Source organism: Polypterus senegalus, chromosome 3 (assembly GCF_016835505.1).
Source record: "Polypterus senegalus isolate Bchr_013 chromosome 3, ASM1683550v1, whole genome shotgun sequence".
Lineage (NCBI taxonomy): Eukaryota > Metazoa > Chordata > Cladistia > Polypteriformes > Polypteridae > Polypterus > Polypterus senegalus.
In genome coordinates this window covers 46080505-46102154 of record NC_053156.1, presented here as the reverse complement: position 1 = coordinate 46102154, position 21650 = coordinate 46080505, and the positions used below count along the sequence as shown (strand labels likewise).

Below are 21650 nucleotides of genomic sequence, written 5' to 3'. Positions count from 1 at the left end.
TGAAAAAACTTCCAAAGCGGTGCAAATCCCAATGATTTATTATCAATTTATATAGTTCTTCTTGCCAAATTCCCTCTCTTACTCTTTTATGCCAGATTTAGAAAAAAAATAATAGAAGTATGCCATGGATGTTAGGTGTAATTTGGGTAACACATACTGCATTTGATAAGTTAAAAAATGGATTTATGGAAGAAAAGAAACCTTTACTTAAAAACAATCAATTTAAGCCTGTAAACCTCAAAAGGGCAAGTAACCAAGGATGCAAAAATAATCAAGACTTACTACAAGAACTTTTGTTTTCCTTAAAGAATTCAATTTCAACATTTTTAGTCAGGCTACATCTTACATCAGGCAAGTATGCCTTCTAGCTGTTTAAGCAGAAAAGAAAGGGAATACCAGCAGAATGGAAATTCCCACATTACTCACAATGGAAAAGAGAATTAAGATAGCAGGGGGAAGTTTCTGTAAATGGAAGTGTGGAAATGCAGAAGACCCACTAACTACAAGAGGCAGGGCCACCAGCACAGGAGGGACAGAACTATATCTGGATAGAAGTAGGCCATCTTCTCCTAGGATGCCAGAGCTAAGATTACCCAGCAAATAGTAGGAATGCCTAACCATTTTAGGGCCTTCTGGCAGACAGGAGGGTAGTAAATGGTCAATAGCCAGGAATCCTGGGGTGTGATTGCCTATTCAAAGGCCTCCTGACCATCCACTTGGCTGCAGCAAAATTGCCCTAGACAGGGTGTCAGACCATCATAGAAGACAGTTACACACACTCCCTCATGCCTAGCCATTATAGATTTGGAAAATAAAAGAAAATTGGGGCATTTGGAAACAATATTAATGTTATAACCCCAGCAAAAGAGGCTGCACTAATGTGTCATTGTAGAATTGCACTGCAAGAAGAACAGATTGTGTGGTATTATTTCACCTAAATAACACAATCTTTCACACTGTATCTTGACAATAACAAGAAGAGGAAAAAAAGTGCCACGAATATGCTTTGAAATTAGAACAGGTGTTTTGAAAAACCAGAGGGAAAGAAAGAAACTTTTTTATTTAGAATGGGAAAAGAAGGTGATGAGATTTTCATACACATGCGCACACAAATCATGCCACGGGCCCACGTCAATCCCTGTCACAATCCCTTCACCTCACGAAGCATACAAAAGGCCGACCTGAACCCTTCTTTTCCATGAGATCACTCTATCCGCCACTACTGCTGCTGATTTAAATAAATTAATCACAGTGATTTGAAAAATTGCATTTGATTTCACAGTTGAATTGTGTTTGGCTTACCCCTTGACCTTTAAGGCTCTTTTGGCCCACATGATGGATGGGTGAAGCCTCTCCGAATCAGACTCCTAGCTGCCCCTCCCTCACAAACAGAGCACTTTGATGAGGCAGCGCAGGAGCGAGAGGCTTTGTACCTGCAGCCCACATCGGAAATCAAAGATTGTGTTTTAAATACTAGAAAGCTGCTGGGGTTCCCCCATCTCCTAGTCCATCTTCAAAAAGGAAGAGAAAAAGCTATTTAGTGAAGGCTGCTGCAGTTTTTCCAGAAGCTCTATGTTAAAAACATGCTTAATTATAGACTGGGAACTCCTTTTTCTCAGTTTTCTCCATCCTTATGCTCGGGATTCTTTCTTGGTGTGAGGTTTATTACCCAAAAGGCTGTCGATCTCAGCAGTTAGCTGTGGCGTCAGCTGACTTAGGACCTTGAAGAGAAGAAACAAAAAGGGGAAGAGAAAAAGAAAACGTTCGTTAAAACACAAATAATACTGAAGCTCATCTCTCTACTGCTGCTTTTGGTATAAAGAAGAATAGCTGTCTACTTCCCATCAGGTATCTCTTCAGCCACTCTGTAGCTCCAAGTATGTTGAGTTAACTTACTGGACAGAACACTAACCTTAACCACAGTGTAACCAGTTGGAGCTCTACAGGTCTGCAGCTAGGCTTTATGGTCGCCCATAGGAGACAACTCAACCAACTTGGAGCACCAGGCTGCAGAAATATATTCTTGGCTGCTTTAGTCCAAGTGTGCATTTCTATCACAAAATAATAGTCATCATTAAAAATGTCTAATTTGTAACAGTGGGAAATACTGGGTGATTCTAATGGGTGGCACCGTGAGTTAAGATGTATTAGAGATTTATTAATGAAGCAATCCAAACGAAATAAATTTGACAGTATTACTGGATAAAGGGAGAAACATTTTTGACGTTTTTGTGAATGAACTGGATGACCGTGAGGTCAGTGAAGGTTATTTTCAGCAAAGGCAGAGAGAGGAGGATATGACTCAGACAGACTTGTGAGACAAAGGGGGGATGGCACTAGTTTGAAATGTTGCAAATGAAATATGCAATCGTGGCATAAGGATGTGACTGACCATTTATGGGGTATTGTGGGCTCCTTTTCTAATATTTGCATAATCGGTATTAACTGATAAATAGCCCACAAGATCCCATATTGTGAGCCGTTTTCATGTCTATGTTACAAAAAAGATTCCTCCGTGTTGTGAAATTTCCTTTGGTAGAAATAGAGAACCAAAGGCAAAAGGAGGACTTCTCAGAATTTGAATCAATTAACCAGTAAGCATATTATTCCTTGAACTCTCTGTATTGTGGACCAATGGATTATGCAGCCCGAATACTGAAGAATGGAACTTCTATTATATTGGTGGGTCATCGGAAGGCTGCTGGTGACAATCTTCTTATATAATACACTACCGTGGCTGTTCATTTGTCTGTCCAGGATATTAAATCACCTGTAGCTCGCAAACCGTTTTGACCGATTGACTTGAAATTTGGTAAACGTATTACGTGACATATACTTTCGGGGTGATTGACCTCTAACGCCAAAGGTCAACTGAGTAGAGTCAAATCAAGTGTGTCCACTGCTTGGTTGCGTGCAGTGTGCCTATACAGTCACATGCAGCTCCTAAACCATTTGACCTATTGACCTGAAATTTAGTACACATATATAGTCAGCAAAGGCCAAGGTCAAAGGTCAACAGAGTATGGTCAAGTCAAGTGTATTCACTGCACATTATCATTCAGTACCCTGTTACTGGTAAATAAATAAATAAAAACACAATGATATATACACATAAATAATTAAATGTTTCGTAAAATATGATTTTTCGTCTTTACGCATTTATGTAATTATTTTGTCATTTATTTATTTCAGTGACACCACAGGCAACATAAAATATACCTTGAAATGAAAACTGTCATTTTTACCCTTGAAAGTTCAGAGGTGGGCCCTAGCAAATCTTTGGCAGAGTGGATGTAAATCTTCAGCCATCAAGAATACTTCAGATGCAGGCACCTGATGTTGAATTCAGAACATCTTGAATTAAAGCAAACACTTTATGCAATAATTCTGGGCAATTGTTTCTTGCACTCATCCACTGCAGACGTGCACCCTGACAATTCTGAGCATCAACAACTCACTAATGACGGAACAAGACTCGCTGGAGGTCACCCTCTTAACTTTGATGGGTGAAAATTTTTTGTTATATATCATTACTAGCAAAATACTAGCATAATAATATGTCTGAGACATCACACACTGCATGCATGGGTTTACCTTTCCCAGTCCTGCAAAGTCAGTTCACGTGAGCTGCTCGGAGTACATCCATCGAAGGTTCTCAGCTGTGCTTGTGCTATCTCGTGCGATCTCGTGATGTCCACGGCTTTATTTAATGTTAACTCAGACCAGCCACCTAAAAGTTTCTTTCGCACTTTTGCTGAGTTTGTGCCAAACACTATTCTATCCCTGACCATCTCATCTTAGTTTGCATAAGCACAGTCCTTCACCAGCAATTTTATCTCCGTTACAAAGTGATGAAAAGTCTTGTTTATACCCTGCATCCTGTCATTAAACTTGTATCTCGCAAATATCATATTCGTCTTAGGCAAGACAAATGCCAGTGGCAGCCTGTCTATGAATTTAATTTAAACTTAAGGTTTACACTGTGCTTTGTTTCCGCAGTAGCTGCACTTATGAATGGATTTGCTTGTGAATATTTAGCGGCAGCCTCATCTTTGTTTGCATAAGCACAGTCCCTCACCCGCGAATATTTAGCGGCAGAGTGTTTCTATTGGATTGCCGCTAACGGAAGGCCTTATATGGACAGGCACTCAATTACGTGGGTGGCATGACGATGAGGGACGCAACTCCGGCTCACACGGCGACCGAGCTGCAGGCTATGGTCTGTATATATGTACATAAGTAGGTTCCAGTTATGACCGTTACGCGTAGAATTTCGAAATGAAACCTGCCTAGCTTTTGTAAGTAAGCTGTAAGGAATGAGCCTGCCAAATTTCAGCCTTCTACCTACACGGGAAGTTGGAGAATTAGTGATGAGTGAGTGAGTGAGTGAGTGAGTGAGTGAGTGAGTGAATGAGTGAGTGAGTGAGTCAGTGAGTCAGTGAGTGAGTGAGTGAGGGTTTTGCCTTTTATTAGTATAGATAAGTGTGCATTTGGGTTCAGCTATTAATGCCTGATTATGGGTAGATGCATAGTGATATGATTAGTAATGCCTTGCACATTTTATTAGCTGGTGCTGTTCAATAAAGAGCAAAAAAAAAGGCACACACTGTCTTCTCACCAGTTCTTATCAATAAGTATGATAGTGTACAGCATTACAAATACATGAGAATGGTGATGAGACCAAGATGAACGCTTTAAGCACTTTGACACTGAATAGCTGGGGCGAGAACTGCACTGAGAAAGCAGAAAAACATAAGGTCTCAATGCAATAGTACAATGTGAATACAATAAGTTGCAAACATGACATACATTGCCAATTTTTTTGATAGTTCCACAAAGACTAGAACATGTATGTTGAAAGGTTATAACAATATTTTGTGCAAACAATATACTGGTCGAAAAAGACATTCCTTTGCTACTGAGTGCCATGGGAGGGAAAGCATGCAACCTCCTCTGTCATTTAACTGCCTCAGACAGACCCGCTGAGAAAAGTTTTAACAACTTAGACATTTCAGATTCCATGAGTGTAATCAGAAAGAGGGAGAGACGATTGCGGCTTATGTGGCAGAACTGAAAAAGTTGTCAGAACATTGTCAGTTTGGTGATGGGCTAAATGATGAATTGGGTGATCATTTGGTATGTGGGATCTTCCAAGAGGGAATCCAGAAGAGGCTGTTAACTGAGACAGACTTGACATTTAAACAGGCAGTAGAGATTGCCATTTCAATGGAAGCTGCAGCTAAAGATGCACTTGAACTACAAAGTGGAATGAACACGTGCAGCATGAATAAAATGCCTGCAGCCAAGATAAACAAAATAAATAAAAGACCCTGCTATTGCTGTGGATGCGAGTCCCATCTTCCCTCACAGTGCTGATTTAAAAATGAAGAGTGCAGACAGTGCCACAAAACGGGTCATACTTAAAGAGTTTGTCATAGTGAAAAGGCAAAGTGGCGTGCAGAAAGCAAAATGCATCACAGCAAAAAGAAAAATGTGCATAATGTTGCAGACGTCTCTGACATTGACAATGAAGAAGCATAAGCCAGTCTGGAATGATTTATTCTTAGTGGAAAGGACAAGCAGGCAATGTGGCTCACACCAAAGATAGAGTAAATGGTCAGATGATAAAGATGGAATTGGACACGGGCTCAGCTGTCTCAGTAATATCACTGAATGATTACAAGGTGCTTTTTAAGAAGCAGAATCTGAACCCCTCTTTTATTCTTCTCTGAACATACACTGGTGAAAGGACTATATCTGTTGGAGTGTTGCCTAGAGAGAATAATGGACAGAGAGAGGCACTTAATTTACACATAATACAGAATGGAGGTGCACCATTATGGGGCCGTGAGTAGTTAAGAAAGCTAAGAGAGCCAATTGGAAAGAGATTAAAAAGTTTTTGTGCTTTGCCTGTTGTGCAACGGACCACAGAAAAGAAATTGAAACTGATACTAAGAAATGCTGACCCTGTATTTAAGTGTGGCATTGGGACTCTCCAGCACATTAAGGCTAAAATCGCACATAGAATAGTGAGACCCCATGATTCCACAAGGTGCATCCAGTAAAATATGCTCTTACGACCCCAGGTAGAAAAGTAATTGGATAGGTTAGAGACAGATGGCATACTTTCTAAAGTAGACTGGAGTCCATAGGCAACCCCAGTCGTCCCAATAGTAAAGTGGAATGGCAAAGCCAGGCTCTGCTGGGACTATAAGGTCTCCATTAACCCTGCACTGCACGCTGAACAGTACCCTCTGCTGAGAATTGAAGCCATATTTGCTAGTTAGATTTAGTGGATGTTTACCTCCAGATAATAGTAGGAGAAGACAATTAAAGTGTTCCTGACCATCAATATAATAAAAGGCCATTACTGTTACAACATGCTGGTGTTTGGCGTAGCCTCTGCCCCATCTATATGGCAAAGAGCAATAGATCAGATCCTGCAGGCAGTGCCAGGCATCCATTACTACCTTGATGACGTTATTGTCACTGTAGCGAGAGATGAAGAGCATTTAGAAAACCTCAAAACAGTCCTGAAAACATTAGAAGAGTTTGGACTAAGAGCCAGGCAGCTCAAATGTGAGTTACTGAAGTCCAGTGTCAGGTACATTGGTCACAATATAGATGCCCAGGTGTTGCACAAATGTCAGGACAAGATTCAGGCTGTGTTCAAGGCCCCACAACCATAAAATGTTTTATAGTTAAGATCCTTTCTGGGGTTTGTGAATTATTATAATAAGTTTCTGTTGAACCTTGCAACTGTGCTACATCCACTCAATGAGCTATAGCAAGCTAGCAAATGGTGGAAATGGTCCGGAGAATGCAAGTAGTCATTTCAAGATGCAAGGTAAATGGTCACATCTGACACAGTCCTCTTGTGCGTTTAAATCCCTTCCAGTCAAGCTGGCTTGTGGTGCTTCTGTATATGGCATCAGAGCAGTGATGGCTCATGTCATGGAAGATGGCAGCGAGAAGCCTATAGCTCTTGCATCACGCTCATTGTCTGCAGCTGAGAATAATTATGCCCAAATTGATAGGGAGGCATTGAGTCTAGTGTGGGGTGTCAAAGAGTTCAGCCTGTATTTGTTTGGTAGGATATTCACTCTTGCTACAGACCACCAACCGCTAACTTCAATGTTCTGCCCGCAGAAAGGAATTCCTGCCACAGCTGCCCGGATGCAGTGCTGGGCATTGTTTATAGGTGGATACAGATGCAAAATTGAGTACAAACGTACAGCATGCCATGCAAATGTAGATGGGCTATCATCACTGCTACTGGAGGCTGAAAAAGATGAGCTTGGAGATGAGGGAGCAAAAGATATGCTCTATATCAGCCAGATTGAAAGTCAGACATGGCAAAAGCAGAAACAAAACTTGACAAGACCTTGTTTCAGGTGTATGCTGCCACACTGAAAGGTTGGGCAGCACAGCACAAACCCTTTTCGGATGCATACATATTACTCAAGATGTACTTAACTTTCCTAAATGCTAGATATGTGATGTGGGGGTTAAGGACCATCATACCCATTAAACTAAGAAACAGAGTGTTAGGTGAGCTTCATAAGGGCCATCTAAGTGTGGCCAGAAGTTTTGTGTGGTGTCCAGGTATTTATGAAAACATTGAGAAACTAGTGAAACAATGCAATAGCTGCCAGATGGTTCAGAAACTTCACCCATGGGAATGGCCTACATCACCTTGGTAGTAACTTCATATTGACTTTGCAGGGGTATTTATACGGACAACATTCCTGGTGGCAGTTGATGCATGCTCTTCACTATGAGCTCCACCACCTCTTCTCACATCATTAAAGTGCTGAGGAATTTATTTGTTAGAACTGGAGTTTCACAACAATCAGTGAGTGACAATGGACCACAATTCACAGCAACAGTTTTCCAAATATTCCACTGTGGAAATTGCTTCTAGCATATCACATCTGTCCAATGGCATCCAGCCAAAAATGGCCTGGCAAAGAGGTTTGTACAAAGCTTGAAATGAGCCCTACGAGTTATGACAAATGAGAAGCTAACTCTTCAGCAAAAATTGGCCAACTTCTTGCTTGCATATTGGAATTCCATCCATGCTACAACTAACCAGGCTCCGGCTTTGTTGTTCTTGGGGCGTCTGCTTCACTCTAGATTAGGCCTGCTGCAACCAAATCTTAAGCAGACTGTGCAAGACAGACAAATCAAACAAGGTCATTAAACTGGGCCCTTGCCCTACAAAGTAGCCATTAGTGATGGGAAGTTCGGATCATTTTACTGACTCGGATCTTTGAGTCTCGTTCAGCAAAATGAACGAATCATTTTTCGAGTCATTTCATTCAATTCTGTTTCCGGCTCAGACTGCATACTAGGTTAAGCTTATGGGGCTCTCACGTGATGAACGAACGACTCAAACCCGAAGACTCAAGAGATGAACTTATCAATTCTGTTTCCGGCTCAGACTGAGTTGGTTAAGCTTATGGGGCTGTCACGTGATGAACGAACGACTCGAAAAACCCGAAGACTCGAAACAGGTTAATCAATTCCAATACAGAAACTATAGGAAGTTGCGCAAATGCGCGTGCGCGACTGAACGAATCACTCCCACGAGACGACTAGTTCTTCCCGAGTCACATTAAAGATTCGTACAAAATGAACAAATCGTTCAAGAACGACCCATCACTAGTAGCCATTGCTCCAGCTGTCATATGGCGATCAGTTGAGAAAATCAGGGTTGGTTAGGGCTGATGAGTTACCCACACTGCCTCTTGATTCCTCTGCTATTGCTCCTATCATTTGTCCAGAGCAGCAACCATCACCTCACACAGCACAAGTACAGAGCTGGTGTGCATTATCTCCATCACCTTCTGCAGAGGCTAACACTTCTGGAATGAATGAAGAGAAAGTACCCAAGTCGCATATGTAAGCCAACACAAACAATAATTGAACTTAAATGTATAATTTGAATTTATTGTTTTGTTTTCTTCAGATATAAAAAGAGGGAATAAGGTAACTACTTCTAATTTTAGAGGGGATGAATTATTATATAATAAGAGGCGGCATGGTGGCGCAGTGGGTAGCACTTGCAGTTAGGAGACTTCCAGGGTCCTTCCTGTGTGGAGTTTGCATGTTCTACCCGTGTCTGCGTGGGTTTCCTCCCGGTGCTCCAGTTTCCTCCCAAAGACATGCAGGTTAGGTGTATTGGCGATTCTAAATTGTCCCTAGTGTGTGCTTGGTGTGTGTGTGTGTGTGCCCTGCGGTGGGCTGGTGCCCGGCCTGGGGTTTGTTTGTTTCCTGTCTTGCGCCCTGTGTTGGCTGAGATTGGCTCCAGCAGACCCCCATGACCCTGTAGTTAGGATCTAGCGGGTTGGATAATGGATGGATGGATTATTATAAGAGTGCATTTCCATTTAGCTATTTATGTTGATGCGTAGTGATACGATTGGTAATGCCTTGCACATTTTGTTAGTTGGTATTGTTCAATGAAGAGCGAAAAAAAGGCACACACCATCTGCATGTCGGTTCTTATCAATAAGTATGATAGTGTACTGCATTATAAATACACGTCAGTTTTAATTTTATTGCATATTTTATGTTCCATGTGGTGTTACCGAAAGAAATAAACGACAAAGCAATTAAATAATAAATAAGCAACAATAACTTTTTTCATAACACATTTATTTACTGTATTTCTGTCACTACTGTGAGGATTTGTGAGCGTGACCACTTTATGATGTCATTTTGTCAGAACTTGTGTAAAACAGGTCAATTGCGTAGTAATATCAGCCGGTGTTGTTGTTTTAATTTGTTAAATTGAAATTGCTTTATTTTATAGCACAAAACAGTTTATACTTTCTAGCTTATGTTACATTTTAATCCTCTTCCTTCACAAAGTTGTCTTGAAAAATTAAGTGTGTCCACATGTTACATATATTTATGTACTACTACTACTACTACCCACACCTCCCACATTCCATTACCACAATTTATTTTATTTTTGGTAACTTACAGCGGCTGTAATAAAACGATTAAAAAAGTTATTACAAATTCCATTTAGAGGGCTGGTTTGCTTGTCACCAGCGTGTGATATAATAGTGATGTGGTCGCGGATGCCACTGCCCAGCCGGCCCCTAGGACCTAATTATGAATAAATTACTAACAGTTATGTCAGACAGGATGGGCCCACCTCAGGGTGCTGCTCAGGGGTCTTCAGCAAGTTAGCTATGCCACTGATTACAGGTATATGATAGAAGAGTCTAAAATTATGAAACAGTATGGTGAATGACTGCTGTTATTTTAAAATATGGTCTTCTACAGGAATACTGGATACAGATGGACGCTAAGAAGGAGTCATTTATAAGAAGGGCAGAGACAATGGAAGCAGCTCTGGCAGGGGTGTGGGTGTGTGTGTGTGTGTGTGAAAGATCAGGAAGAGAGCAGCAGAGCAGTGTTTGGTGTGGTGCACTAAAGTCATGAAGCATTACATATGATATAAATAACACAAGTTACTGCTATGTTTTACAATTTAAAGTTGCCTTTACAGACTGAGAGCTATAAGTAGCATTATGTGTTTCGAGTTGGAGTCACAAATATCGCCAAAATGGATAAGACGACGAGATGATGAGTTCTGTACGTTTGGAATTTTAATATTTGAATGCTGCATGAGCGTTCAGTAAAGCCTATTGAAGATCAATCACCTGATCTTCACTCTTTTGTGACTGTGAAAGGAAGCCATCCTGAAACATCTTTGTGTTTCCACTTACACCCTGTTGAGGGCTAAGCAGCCTGAGTGGGCATCCCAAGTCGGGCGAGTTTCCTCTCCCACACTTACCATTATCAGGTATCTTTACACAGAGGACAACAGGTAGACGTAGTAAGTTACAAGGGAGTTTGTTAGACAGTAGAATTTTGGAGACATTCATGATGGTGATTGGTGATATTTTCAAAGTGTTAAGGGCATAGAGATTGATAAGCTAGATTGGATTGAATAGCTGGTTGTTGTTGAAATGTTACTTATTTTCTTATTTCTTCATCAGTAATAACATTCACTGGACCCAAAGGTGTTTTAGTTAACTTCATCAGTGCTTTTCACTGCAGACATGAGCCCTCTTCTATATGCATTCCATACTTCTCATTCCACCAACACCATCATTAAGCTTGCGAATTGCACCACTGTGATTGGACTCATTTCAGGGGGAGAAGTGACAGCCTATAGGGATGAGGTCCATGGTGCACTGAGAACAGCCTCACCCTGAACTCTACCAATACAAAAGAACAACCCACAACCCAATATACATCAATGGAGATTGTGTGGAAAGAGTTCCTGCCATTAGGTTTTATGGGTATACATGTTGTAGAAGTTCTCTCCTGGTCCATGAAAACCACACTGGCAGTCAAGAAGGCACAGCAGAGACTACTCCCTGAGGATCCTTAGAAGAAACAACCTGAAGGAGAAGCTGCTGGTGTCCTTTGAGAGTGTGCTGTCATACTCCATTTCTAGGTGGCATGCCAGTGGCTCACTGGCAGACAAGAGAGGCCTTCAGAGGGTTATAAACTCTGCCCAGAAAGATATTGGCTCCGCAATGCCCTGGAGGAACACTTCAGCTCTCTTCAGCCTCAACAGAATAGCCAACATCACACACACCCCCACACTAGGGACAATTTAGGAACGCCAATGCACCTAACCTGCATGTCTTTGGACTGTGGGAGGAAACCCATGAAGACACGGGGAGAACATGCAAACTCCACGCAGGGAAGCAAACCCACGTCTCCTAACTGCGAGGCAGCAGTGCTACCCACTGCGCCACCGTGCCGCCCATGTGCATTATCCCTAAGTGCAATATTTAATTATTGTATTGTATAGTATTGTAATATTTTGTAATGTATTACAATTTAATTATGTCCATTATATGTGAATGCACCTTCAGGATTGCTGCAATTTTATTGTACTAAGTGCAATGACAATAAAAGGAATATGAATCGGAAACAAACTTGTCTTTATGGTTCATGTTCTTTGCCTGTCCCCTGCCTACCCTACCAATAACATAAGAACAGAAGAGATCTGACAAACAAGAGGAGACCATTCAGACTTCAAGATCGCTTATTTAGCTATTAGCTCCTCCAGACACTTCTTTAAGGTCGTCAAGGCTCCTGTTTAAACTACAGCACATGTCTGACTCTTTGTGTAAAAAAGCACAGTGGAATTCTAGAACAGACCACCTTACCCGAATGGCCCCAAGGTTTTCGATAAGCTGCTCAGGGCTGGAAACACCAAGTAGCACTGAACTGACTCCTTCATTTCTCAGGCACCAAGCTAAGGGTAGAGAGAGAAAAAAGATAAATGCATTATATTGTCAGGTCTGGTTAAAGCTTTGTGGTGTAAAAGCAAAAAACTCATTTCAGTCCAGCAACAGACCCTGAAATAATCACTTCTCATGTTGGGACTCAGAAATATGGAATTAGCTGCTCTGGGCACTTGTAGTAGTTGTGTTGGATAAAAACATTAAATAAATAAATCTTTATTGCAGGCAGTGTGGACTACTGGTTATGGTAGTTCAGTCCCCAGCACAGAGTTACTCTTTGACTCCGAGGAAGTCGCCTAACCTGTCAGGACTTTAAATATGAGAACAGGAGGACTACATGGTGACTCTAAAGTCATAGAGCTGTGATTGTATACATTTTTAATTTTAACGCTTAATTCTTTATTTTTTTAAATTTCAGAACTTTGGAGCACTGTAACTGGTATACAAGCACAGTATGTGTCTTCATTAAGGAAAATGTATGTGAATGGGCAACACTTTGAAACTGTTGTAATTTTTCTTTTGTTTCATCTGTATTTTTTAAATGTAAAAAAGCACAGATCATTGATTGTAACACCAATAATAACACACAAAATATAAAAAATAAACATAAAATTGCAGTCACTACTGCCTTTGCCACTAACTTCCCTATTTCTGAGTACACCACATAAAAGCATATGCTAAAACTAGTAAAGGAATAAAAAACTTGACACGGTCATTGTTTGGCTTTCTTTTTTTTGCAAAAAAAAATCTTTCATGGGGCAAGTACAATTTACTTAAAATAAGCTAAATAATCTAACAGTCGTTATAAATCAAGAAACTATATTTAATGGCTTAATATGAAAACATTTCACTTACATAATTTACATTTTCTGCAGCAATATGATAAGCATATACAGTGGATTCAGAAAGTATTACTGTAAGTCCCCTTAACTTTACGTACACGTTATTGTATTCTAGATTTAATATTAAATGGACGAATGTTCTATTTTTGCTCATCAATCTACACTCAAAAGTCCACAATAACAAAATGAACACGTTTTCAGAAAAGTTTGCAAATTTATTAGAAATAAAAGCCTGAAAACTCTCATTCATATAAGTATTAAGACCCTTAATTAAGCACTTTGTAGAGGCCTGTTTGGAAGCAATTACAGTTTCCAGTCTTCTAGGTTAAGCCTCTACAAACTTTGCACACCTGAATTTTGGGAAGTTTATCACATTCTTCCTTGGGAGGTCCTCTCAAGCTCTGTTAGACTGAATGGGTAGCTTCTGTTAGTTGTCATCTTCAGGTTTCTGCCCAGATTTTCTACGAGTTTAAGTCTGGGCTTTGGCTGGACAGTCAAAGACTTGAGACGCCAGCGTTGTCTTGGTGTATGTATATAAGGGTGAACTGTTGCTTCAGTCTAAGGTTGTGTGCACTCCAGAGCAGGTTTTCTTCAAGGACCTCTTTGTATTTGGCTGCATTCATTCTTCATTCAGTTCTTATCAGTCTCCCTGTCATGCGTCTGAGAAGCATCTCCGTAGCATGATGCTGCCACCATCACAATTCACCATTAGACAGGTGATGAGCAGTGCCTGGTCTTTTCTAGACACAGTGCTTGGACATCTGCTCAAATAATTACATTTTGTCTTATCAGACCAGTCAATCTTTTCCCTCAAACTCTCAGAGTTCTCTCAGCTGTTATATGCATTTTACCAAAGAGTGGCTTCCGTCTGGCCACTCTACAATAAATATCTGATTGATGGAGTGCTGCTGAGATGGCCATCCTTATGACAAGTTCTCCATTCTCAGCAAAGGACTTTTGAAATTATGTTAGAGTGACTTCTTATTCACCATCTTTACCAAGGCCTTTCTTGCCCAGTTATTCAGTATGGCCAGATGGAGAACTCTAGGAAGAGTCCTGGTGGTTCCAAATTTCCTTCATTTCACAGTTATTGAGGCTGCTGTGCTTCTGGGGACACTCAAAGCTCTAGAAATTATTGTATTCCCTTGCCCTAATTATTGCTGCACCACAATTTGATTGTGGAAGTCTACAGAGCACAAGGACTTTGTTAATTGGTGCAACTCAAACCACCTACACCTGAACACCAGCAAAACCTAGGAGCTGGTGGTGAATTTTAGGAGGCCCAGGCCCCTCATGGACCCCGTGATCATCAGAGGCGACTGTGCGCAGAGGGTACAGACCTATAAATACCTGAGAGTGCAGCTGGATGACAAATTGGACTGGACTGCCAATACTGATGCTCTGTGCAAGAGAGGACAGAGCCGACTATACTTCCTTAGAAGGCTGGTGTCCTTCAACATCTGCAATAAGATGCTGCAGATGTTCTACAGACAGTTGTGGCGAATGCCCTCTTCTACACGATGGTGTGCTGGGAAGGCAGCATAAAGAAGAGGGATGCCTCACGCCTGGACAAACTGGTGAGGAAGGCAGGCTCTATTGTAGGCATGGAGCTGGACAGTTTGACATCCGTGGCAGAGCGACAGGCACTGAGTAGGCTCCTGTCAATCATGGAGAATCCACTGCATCCACTGAACAGGATCATCTCCAGACAGAGAAGCAGCTTCAGCGACAGACTGCTGTCACCGTCCTGCTCCACTGACAGACTGAGGAGATTGTTCCTCCCGCACACTACGCGACTCTTCAATTCCACCCGGGGGGGTAAACGTTAACATTATACAAAGTTATTGTCTGTCTGTTATAACTTCATTGTTATCACTCTTTAATTTAATATTGTTCTTTATTAATATGCTGCTGCTGGAGTATGTGAATGTCCCCTTGGGGTTAATAAAGTATCTATCTATCTATCTATCTATCTATCTATCTATCTATCTATCTATCTATCTATCTATCTATCTATCTATCTATCTATCTATCTATCTATCTATCTATGTATCTTGTGCTTCATGGATTGGTTTAAGTCCTGATAAGCAGCGTGAATATTGGGACCTTCAATACATAATAGGCGTGTATCTCTCTTAATGACGTCCATTCATCTCAATTTGCCACACATGGACTCCCATCAAGTTCTAGACACATCTCAAGGAGGATTAAAGCAAACAGGAAACACCTGACCACTATTTGGAGTGTCACAGCAAAGGCTCTGAATGCTCATAACATACAGTAAATGAGAAATTTCAGTTTCTGATCTTTGAAAAATTTGCCAAACTTTCTAAAAAGATGTTTTCACATTGTCATTATTATCAAGTGTAGATTGATGGGGAAAAATGGCAAATTTATTCATTTAAAATTAAATATGCAACACAATAAAGTGTTCAGGGGTCTGGATACTTTCTGAATCCCCTGTACGGTGAACATGATGCAGTGGTCTTCACTATTGAGTGTCTATGCCAAATAAACTGATTATCTGATTGTCACCTATAAAGCACATCCACATTAGCAAAACGGTCGGTCACTGAGCGGTGAACATTCTCTTTGTGGATTTGGTCGCTGTCATGGGTCACTGTGTTTGCAGAGCAGCATCACACTTACCAATGGCCAGCTGGGCAATGGTGCAGCTCAGTCTTTCAGCCATTACACTGAGCTCCTTAATCTTGGCTTGCTGCTTGCGGCCATCCTCGCTCTGGAGCTTTTCTTTCAGCCACTGGTATCCCTGTGTAGAGGCAGGCAGAGACAGCAGGCAGTGGTTTAACTATCAAATGTGCTTTTATTGCAGATAAATAGGTTTTATTTATCTAGTTATGACAGCAGTCTGGCTAATGGGGCAGTAAGGAGGAAAGAGCAGGTGAAACTAGAGGAGCAAATAAAAAGGACATAGAAAAATGTCAAATAAACAGGATGGATGAGAAGAAGAAGAGAAAAACATAAAATATGATCTGCCTAAATGGTGCTCAACTAACAGCTCAAGATGTCTGTGCTTGTCACACACTGAGAGACGGGGGCAGAAATAAGGGCTGTTGGGGCGCCGCCTCTCCAGATGGTGCTGTTTCGCAAAATAAAGAAGTTAGTTTCTTTTAATGATTTAACTAATTAAAATGTCTATAACAAGCTCAACTTTGTTTTCTGAATCAAATTGTTCCAGTTTCCCATGGTTTGTTAAATGTAGTTTCTTATTTAGTATGTGAAACTGTCTTTGTGCCAGAGGCCGCTAGGGAATGAGCCTCATAATTCTGTAGTGCTCTGGGTGTACCCTGAATATTAAATGTACTGGTGGGGCCTGTAGGACATTTGGCACATATCGTATAAGAAAATCGTACCTGCATAAGCAATAAAGTCAGGGTTGTCTATGGGAAAGTAAGAGTTCCTTTCTATCTTGTGGGAACTGTTTTATATAAAGATGGACCTTCTTCTGAAGATCACAGCCATTGAAAGTCTTCCATCACTGCATCAAATGGACCGCCAACCAATTTTATATCTTTTCATTCAGTCATTCATTCATTTTCCATCTCTTATCTGAAACAGTGTCACGGGGGCAACAGTCTCAGCAGTGAGGACCATACGTTCTGTTCTCCAGCCACACTTGCCAACTCAAGGTGTTCCCTCCTCTAGTCTTCTTAGATTATTGGAATTCAGTTAACAATTTCTATGGCATGTGTAATATCTTCGTAAGCATGTCCACTCTTAAATTAATGCTAATGTTATGGTGAAACTTTTTGGGCTTTTTTCAGAGGAGTATGTTTCTCTTCTTATAGCTCTGCGAATTCTTTCTATGATTATAAATATTAATCTTAGGAATGTTTTCCTGGTTTAAAACTGTGGGTTTTATGACAATTGAAATGTCAGTCTCTTCCTTCTTTTGTTTGTATCGCTTTAGAACTGGCGTTAACTCTTTTGAAGACTTTATGACCACGTATTGTCCAATTGGATGAGCTTTGAGCTCAGGCTAACTTCAGCTTTTCAGGATCTATAAGGATACGTTTTCCAATACAAAATGGGAGATTAGCAACTCTGTCTTTTGGAATACGTGTTGTTCCTTTCTAATATTTCTTCTTTTGTCATTTTTATAAATTGATTCCTTTTTTGTTACTGTATTTAATTTTGAGTGCGCTATTAATAAACTGTAAATTATCTTACAGGTAGTATAAGGTAATTATAAGTAACTAGCAAAATACCAGCGCTTCGCAGCGGAGAAGTAGTGTGTTAAAGAAGCAATGAAAAAGAAAAGGAAACATTTTGAAAATAACGTAACATGATTGTCAATGTAATTGTTTTGTCACTGTTGTGAGTGATGAGTGTTGTTGGCATATATATATATATTTACACACACACACATAAACATATATATATACATATCTATACATATACACATATATACATACATATATTTATCTACATATATACACATACATATACATACACACATACATACATACACACACATATATACGCACAAATACATATATATATATATACATACATACACACACACATATATAAACATATATATACATATACATACATATCTACATATATACACACACAGCTATTTCAGTATCAGTGCAATACGCTGCTTGTTAAAATGGATAACTCCCGCTCTTACGTGCAAGTCTGCGTGGATATTATGAACTATCGTATTTGTTCAAGTTCTATTTAAATTTTAAATAGAAGGAATTTTTATTTAGTCGACAGAAATATCTTTGGTAGGAATGGTAAAAACAGACAGGAATATTATTCCTGAATAAATCAACTCAAACCTTAAACAACTTATAATATTTTGCTCTCCATAAAAATATATCCTGTCTAAATTATACAAGTTAGAAATAAAGTAAACATTAAAAGAACAAACATTCAAATTTCTTTACTCTTATGTAATTTTATATAAAAATAAACTTAGATTTTAAATATCCCAAAAGATTTTGCTCTCCATAAAAATATATCCTGTCAAAATTATACAAATTCAAATATGAACATGCTGCATAACAAAACCTGGAAATATAAATAAAATGTGTTCCTTTCAGCAATAACAAATCAAATCATTCAGTTGTCTTTGCTCATATGTCATTTTAGAGCTGGACGCCTGGCATCTTTTTTTGGCAACAAGTTCGTTTCTGTTTGGTGTGAGGTTCTGTGTTGTGGAGATTCTCAGGATGGATTGCAGGTGCTCATCAGTGAGGCGACTCCTGTGTGCTGTTTTGTTAGTCTTTATCACTGAGAAGAGCTTCTCACACAGATATGTGCTACCAAACATGCACAAGGTTCGAGCCGCATGTAGACGGACTTTTTGTTCTTCAAAGTCACCAAAGCGCCGTGCAAACTCAGTGCGCTCAGTTTATCAGCAAAGTGCGATTTGGGAACACCGTAGTGACGACTTGGTTTAACATTACTTGGCAACAGGGAAAGTGGGGCAAGGTGCACTGGTGCATTTGTGTCTCCCATAAAAGCAGCTTCACTTGAAATCACTTTGTGATTGTGCACGGTAAAACGTCCGCTGAAGTGTCAGATTCTTATTTAATTCTTCTGCTTTCTGTATCTTCTGCATTGCATTCAGGTTACCCTGATGTTTTGTCTCATAGTGCCGTCTTAGATTAAATTCTGTAATTACAGCCACATTAGCTCCACAAATGAGACACACGGGTTCAGTAAACATATACTCAGCCTCCCATCGGTTTTAAAGGCTCTATTTTCAGAATCAACTTTTCTCTCAGCATCGTGTGAACTAGCTTCACAATAACTTGCAGCATCATAAGCTAGACTTGATTAACGCGGTAAGTGTTTGGCAAGGCAGCTGAAGCGCTGCATTATGGGATCTGTAGTTTATTGTGTTACCAGCGCTTCATATACCTGGGCCATTAATAACAATAATACAGTATATAAAATGATCTCGGGCGGATATAATTACGCGCGGGCGGATGTGGCCCGTGGCCCTTGAGTTTGACACATATGGACTAAATAGAACTTGAAAAGATATATTTTTAAATGTGATCGCGCAATTCAGATAGAGTTGACGCACTACAGCCTGCATCCTCCCCTCGCTCTTACTTTTTTACCGTTCATCTAATGAATACACTGAGTATGGCTTTACCAAAACAATCATTGATGGCGAATAAAGTATCCATTATTCGAGTATGTAGATCGGGATATATATATATACATATATACAAGTAGTGTGTTAAAAAAGCTAGAAAAAGAAAAGGGAACATTTTAAAAATAACGTAACATGACTGTCAATATACTGTATTTGTTTTGTGAGTGTTACTGAGTGTTGCTGTCATCAAGGATTTGATTATCATTATTTCTTTCAATCAGGTTCGTATTTGTAGGATGTGTTGTGTTCAAGTTACATTCCGTGTTTGTCAATCGTTGTAAAGATGACAGGTTTCATTCATCGATTCGTTTCTTACTGCATCAATAAACAGCTCGTCTTCTTCTTTATCTGAGACCTGACACACTGCATGCACGGGTTTTTTACACTGTCTTCCTTTAGCGGGACATTGACTTTTTCCACGTGTGCTTTGTTTCCGCAGTAGCTGGATTTATGAATATGCTTATCAGACGCTTCATATTTTTTGCTGCCTTTTCAATTGTGTAATTCGTTTTTTGTTCACCGCTCTTTGGAACTGTTGCTTTTTATCTGTGCACTTCGTCAGTTCACGTGAGCCACTCGGTGTACATGCATCGAAGGTTCCCAGCTGTGCTGGTGCCATCTCGTGCTATGTCCATGGCTGTATTTAATGTTACCTTAGTCCTGGCACTTAAAACTTTCTCTCGCAGTTTCGCTGAGTTTGTGTCAAACACCACCCTGACCATCTCATCTTCCTCTCCATAAGCACAGTCCTTCACCCGTGAATATTTAGTGGGAGTTTGCTATTGGATTGCCGCTGACGGACGGCCTTATATGGGCAGGCACTAAATTACAAACGCCAGCGGCAGCCTGTCTATGAACTTAATTTAAAGTGTAGGTTTACATCGTGCTTTGTTTCCGAAGTAGCAGAACTCATGAACATGGTTGTATATGTCACTTGCTCGCTTCTTATTGTTTCGCTGCCTTCTCAATTATATAATGCATGTTTTCTTCAACGGTTTTTTGAGGTCTTCCTGGTTTTCTATGTACTGCGTGATTACGTGGGAGGCGTGATGATGTCACACGAAACTCCGCCCCACAGCGTTCAAGCTCATCTCCATTACAGTAAATGGAGAAAACAGCTTCCAGTTATGACCATAATGCGTAGAATTTCGATATAAAACCTGCCCAACTTTTGTAAGGAAGCTGTAAGGAATGAACCTGCCAAATTTCAGCCTTCCACCCACACGGGAAGTTGGAGAATTAGTGATGAGTCAGTGAGTGAGTGAGTGAGGGCTTTGCCTTTTATTAGTATAGATTAAGGCTGAAAAGGTGTAGCCCCTGTTACTGTGGACACACTTTGGAACTCTGAGGTTTGCAGACTGAAAATTCCTGCTTGGTGAGTATTTCCAAATAGTTAGGCTTTGAATTAAATGTGACACACATTTGCTTAGGCTGCTTAGCCTCAGAGGTTTTATTCTGAAACATAAACTAAGGAGCCACAATTGACTCAAAGGTTGCATAGGAAATATTATTTATGTAACACACGGTAAGAGAGCTACTTAGCCCCTGAGGTTCCATTATGGAGAACATGCTAGTAGTGGTAGCACCGCAGTAAGGTGGTTGCGGGTTCACTTCCCAGGTCTTCCTTGCATGGAGAACGCTTTGAGTAGTGAGAAAAAAAACTATATAAATGTAAATAATAGTAATAATAATAATTATTATTATTAAACAGTTTTAACCTTTGAAGTTACAAGTCACTTTATTATTATTATTATTATTAAACAGCCTTAACCCTTGAAGTTACAATTCACTTTATTATAATTATCATTTAACAGCCTTAAACCCTTGAAGTTACAAGTACAAAGTGACAACCACAGTCATATTGTTTGCTAGAGGTATATGAACCAAAGTTGAGCAAATGATAGTATTTCAAGATAACTCATTTATTACAGTAACTTATAACTAACTTATATGAGAAGGATAAAATTGGTCTTTTACACCAAAGGCAATAGATTGGAGTCCGATTAATGGTCCATGCTCCTGGAAGGCTGAATGACTACTGCCATGTTGTGCTCACTCCCATCATGCTTTGAGAGATTGGTTCTGGCCCACCTCAAATCTGTCCACGTCTGACACTAGATCCCTACCTGTTTGCCTAATGTCTCAATAGGTCAGGATAGGCTATGCCATGTCCTCAGCTCTTCACTCTGCCCTGACACATCTGGATAATGACAACTCCTATGTTAGAATAATATTTGTTCATTTTAGCTTAGCAGTTAACACCATCATCCTCTCCAATCCGGTAAATAAACTCAGCAACTTCGGCGTCAGCACCTCTCTTTGTAATTGGATATTGAACTTTCTAACCGACAGTCTGTCAGGTTAAACAACCACACATCCTCT

General features: G+C 40.1%; 1 protein-coding gene across 2 annotated transcripts in view; it reads right to left on the bottom strand.

Moving 5' to 3' along the window:
• Positions 1-1041: 1041 nt before the first annotated feature.
• Positions 1042-21650, bottom strand: part of LOC120525098 (voltage-gated potassium channel subunit beta-3-like) — a 242011-nt gene continuing 221402 nt past the window's right edge. For both annotated transcript variants that reach the window (XM_039747100.1, XM_039747101.1), the window contains exons 12-14: positions 15776-15896; positions 12207-12295; positions 1042-1721 (exon numbers count right to left, since the gene is read on the bottom strand). In XM_039747100.1, the coding sequence (XP_039603034.1) occupies positions 1632-1721; positions 12207-12295; positions 15776-15896 (300 nt within the window). In that variant the 3' untranslated portion in view covers positions 1042-1631. The remainder of the gene's footprint in view (positions 1722-12206; positions 12296-15775; positions 15897-21650) is intronic.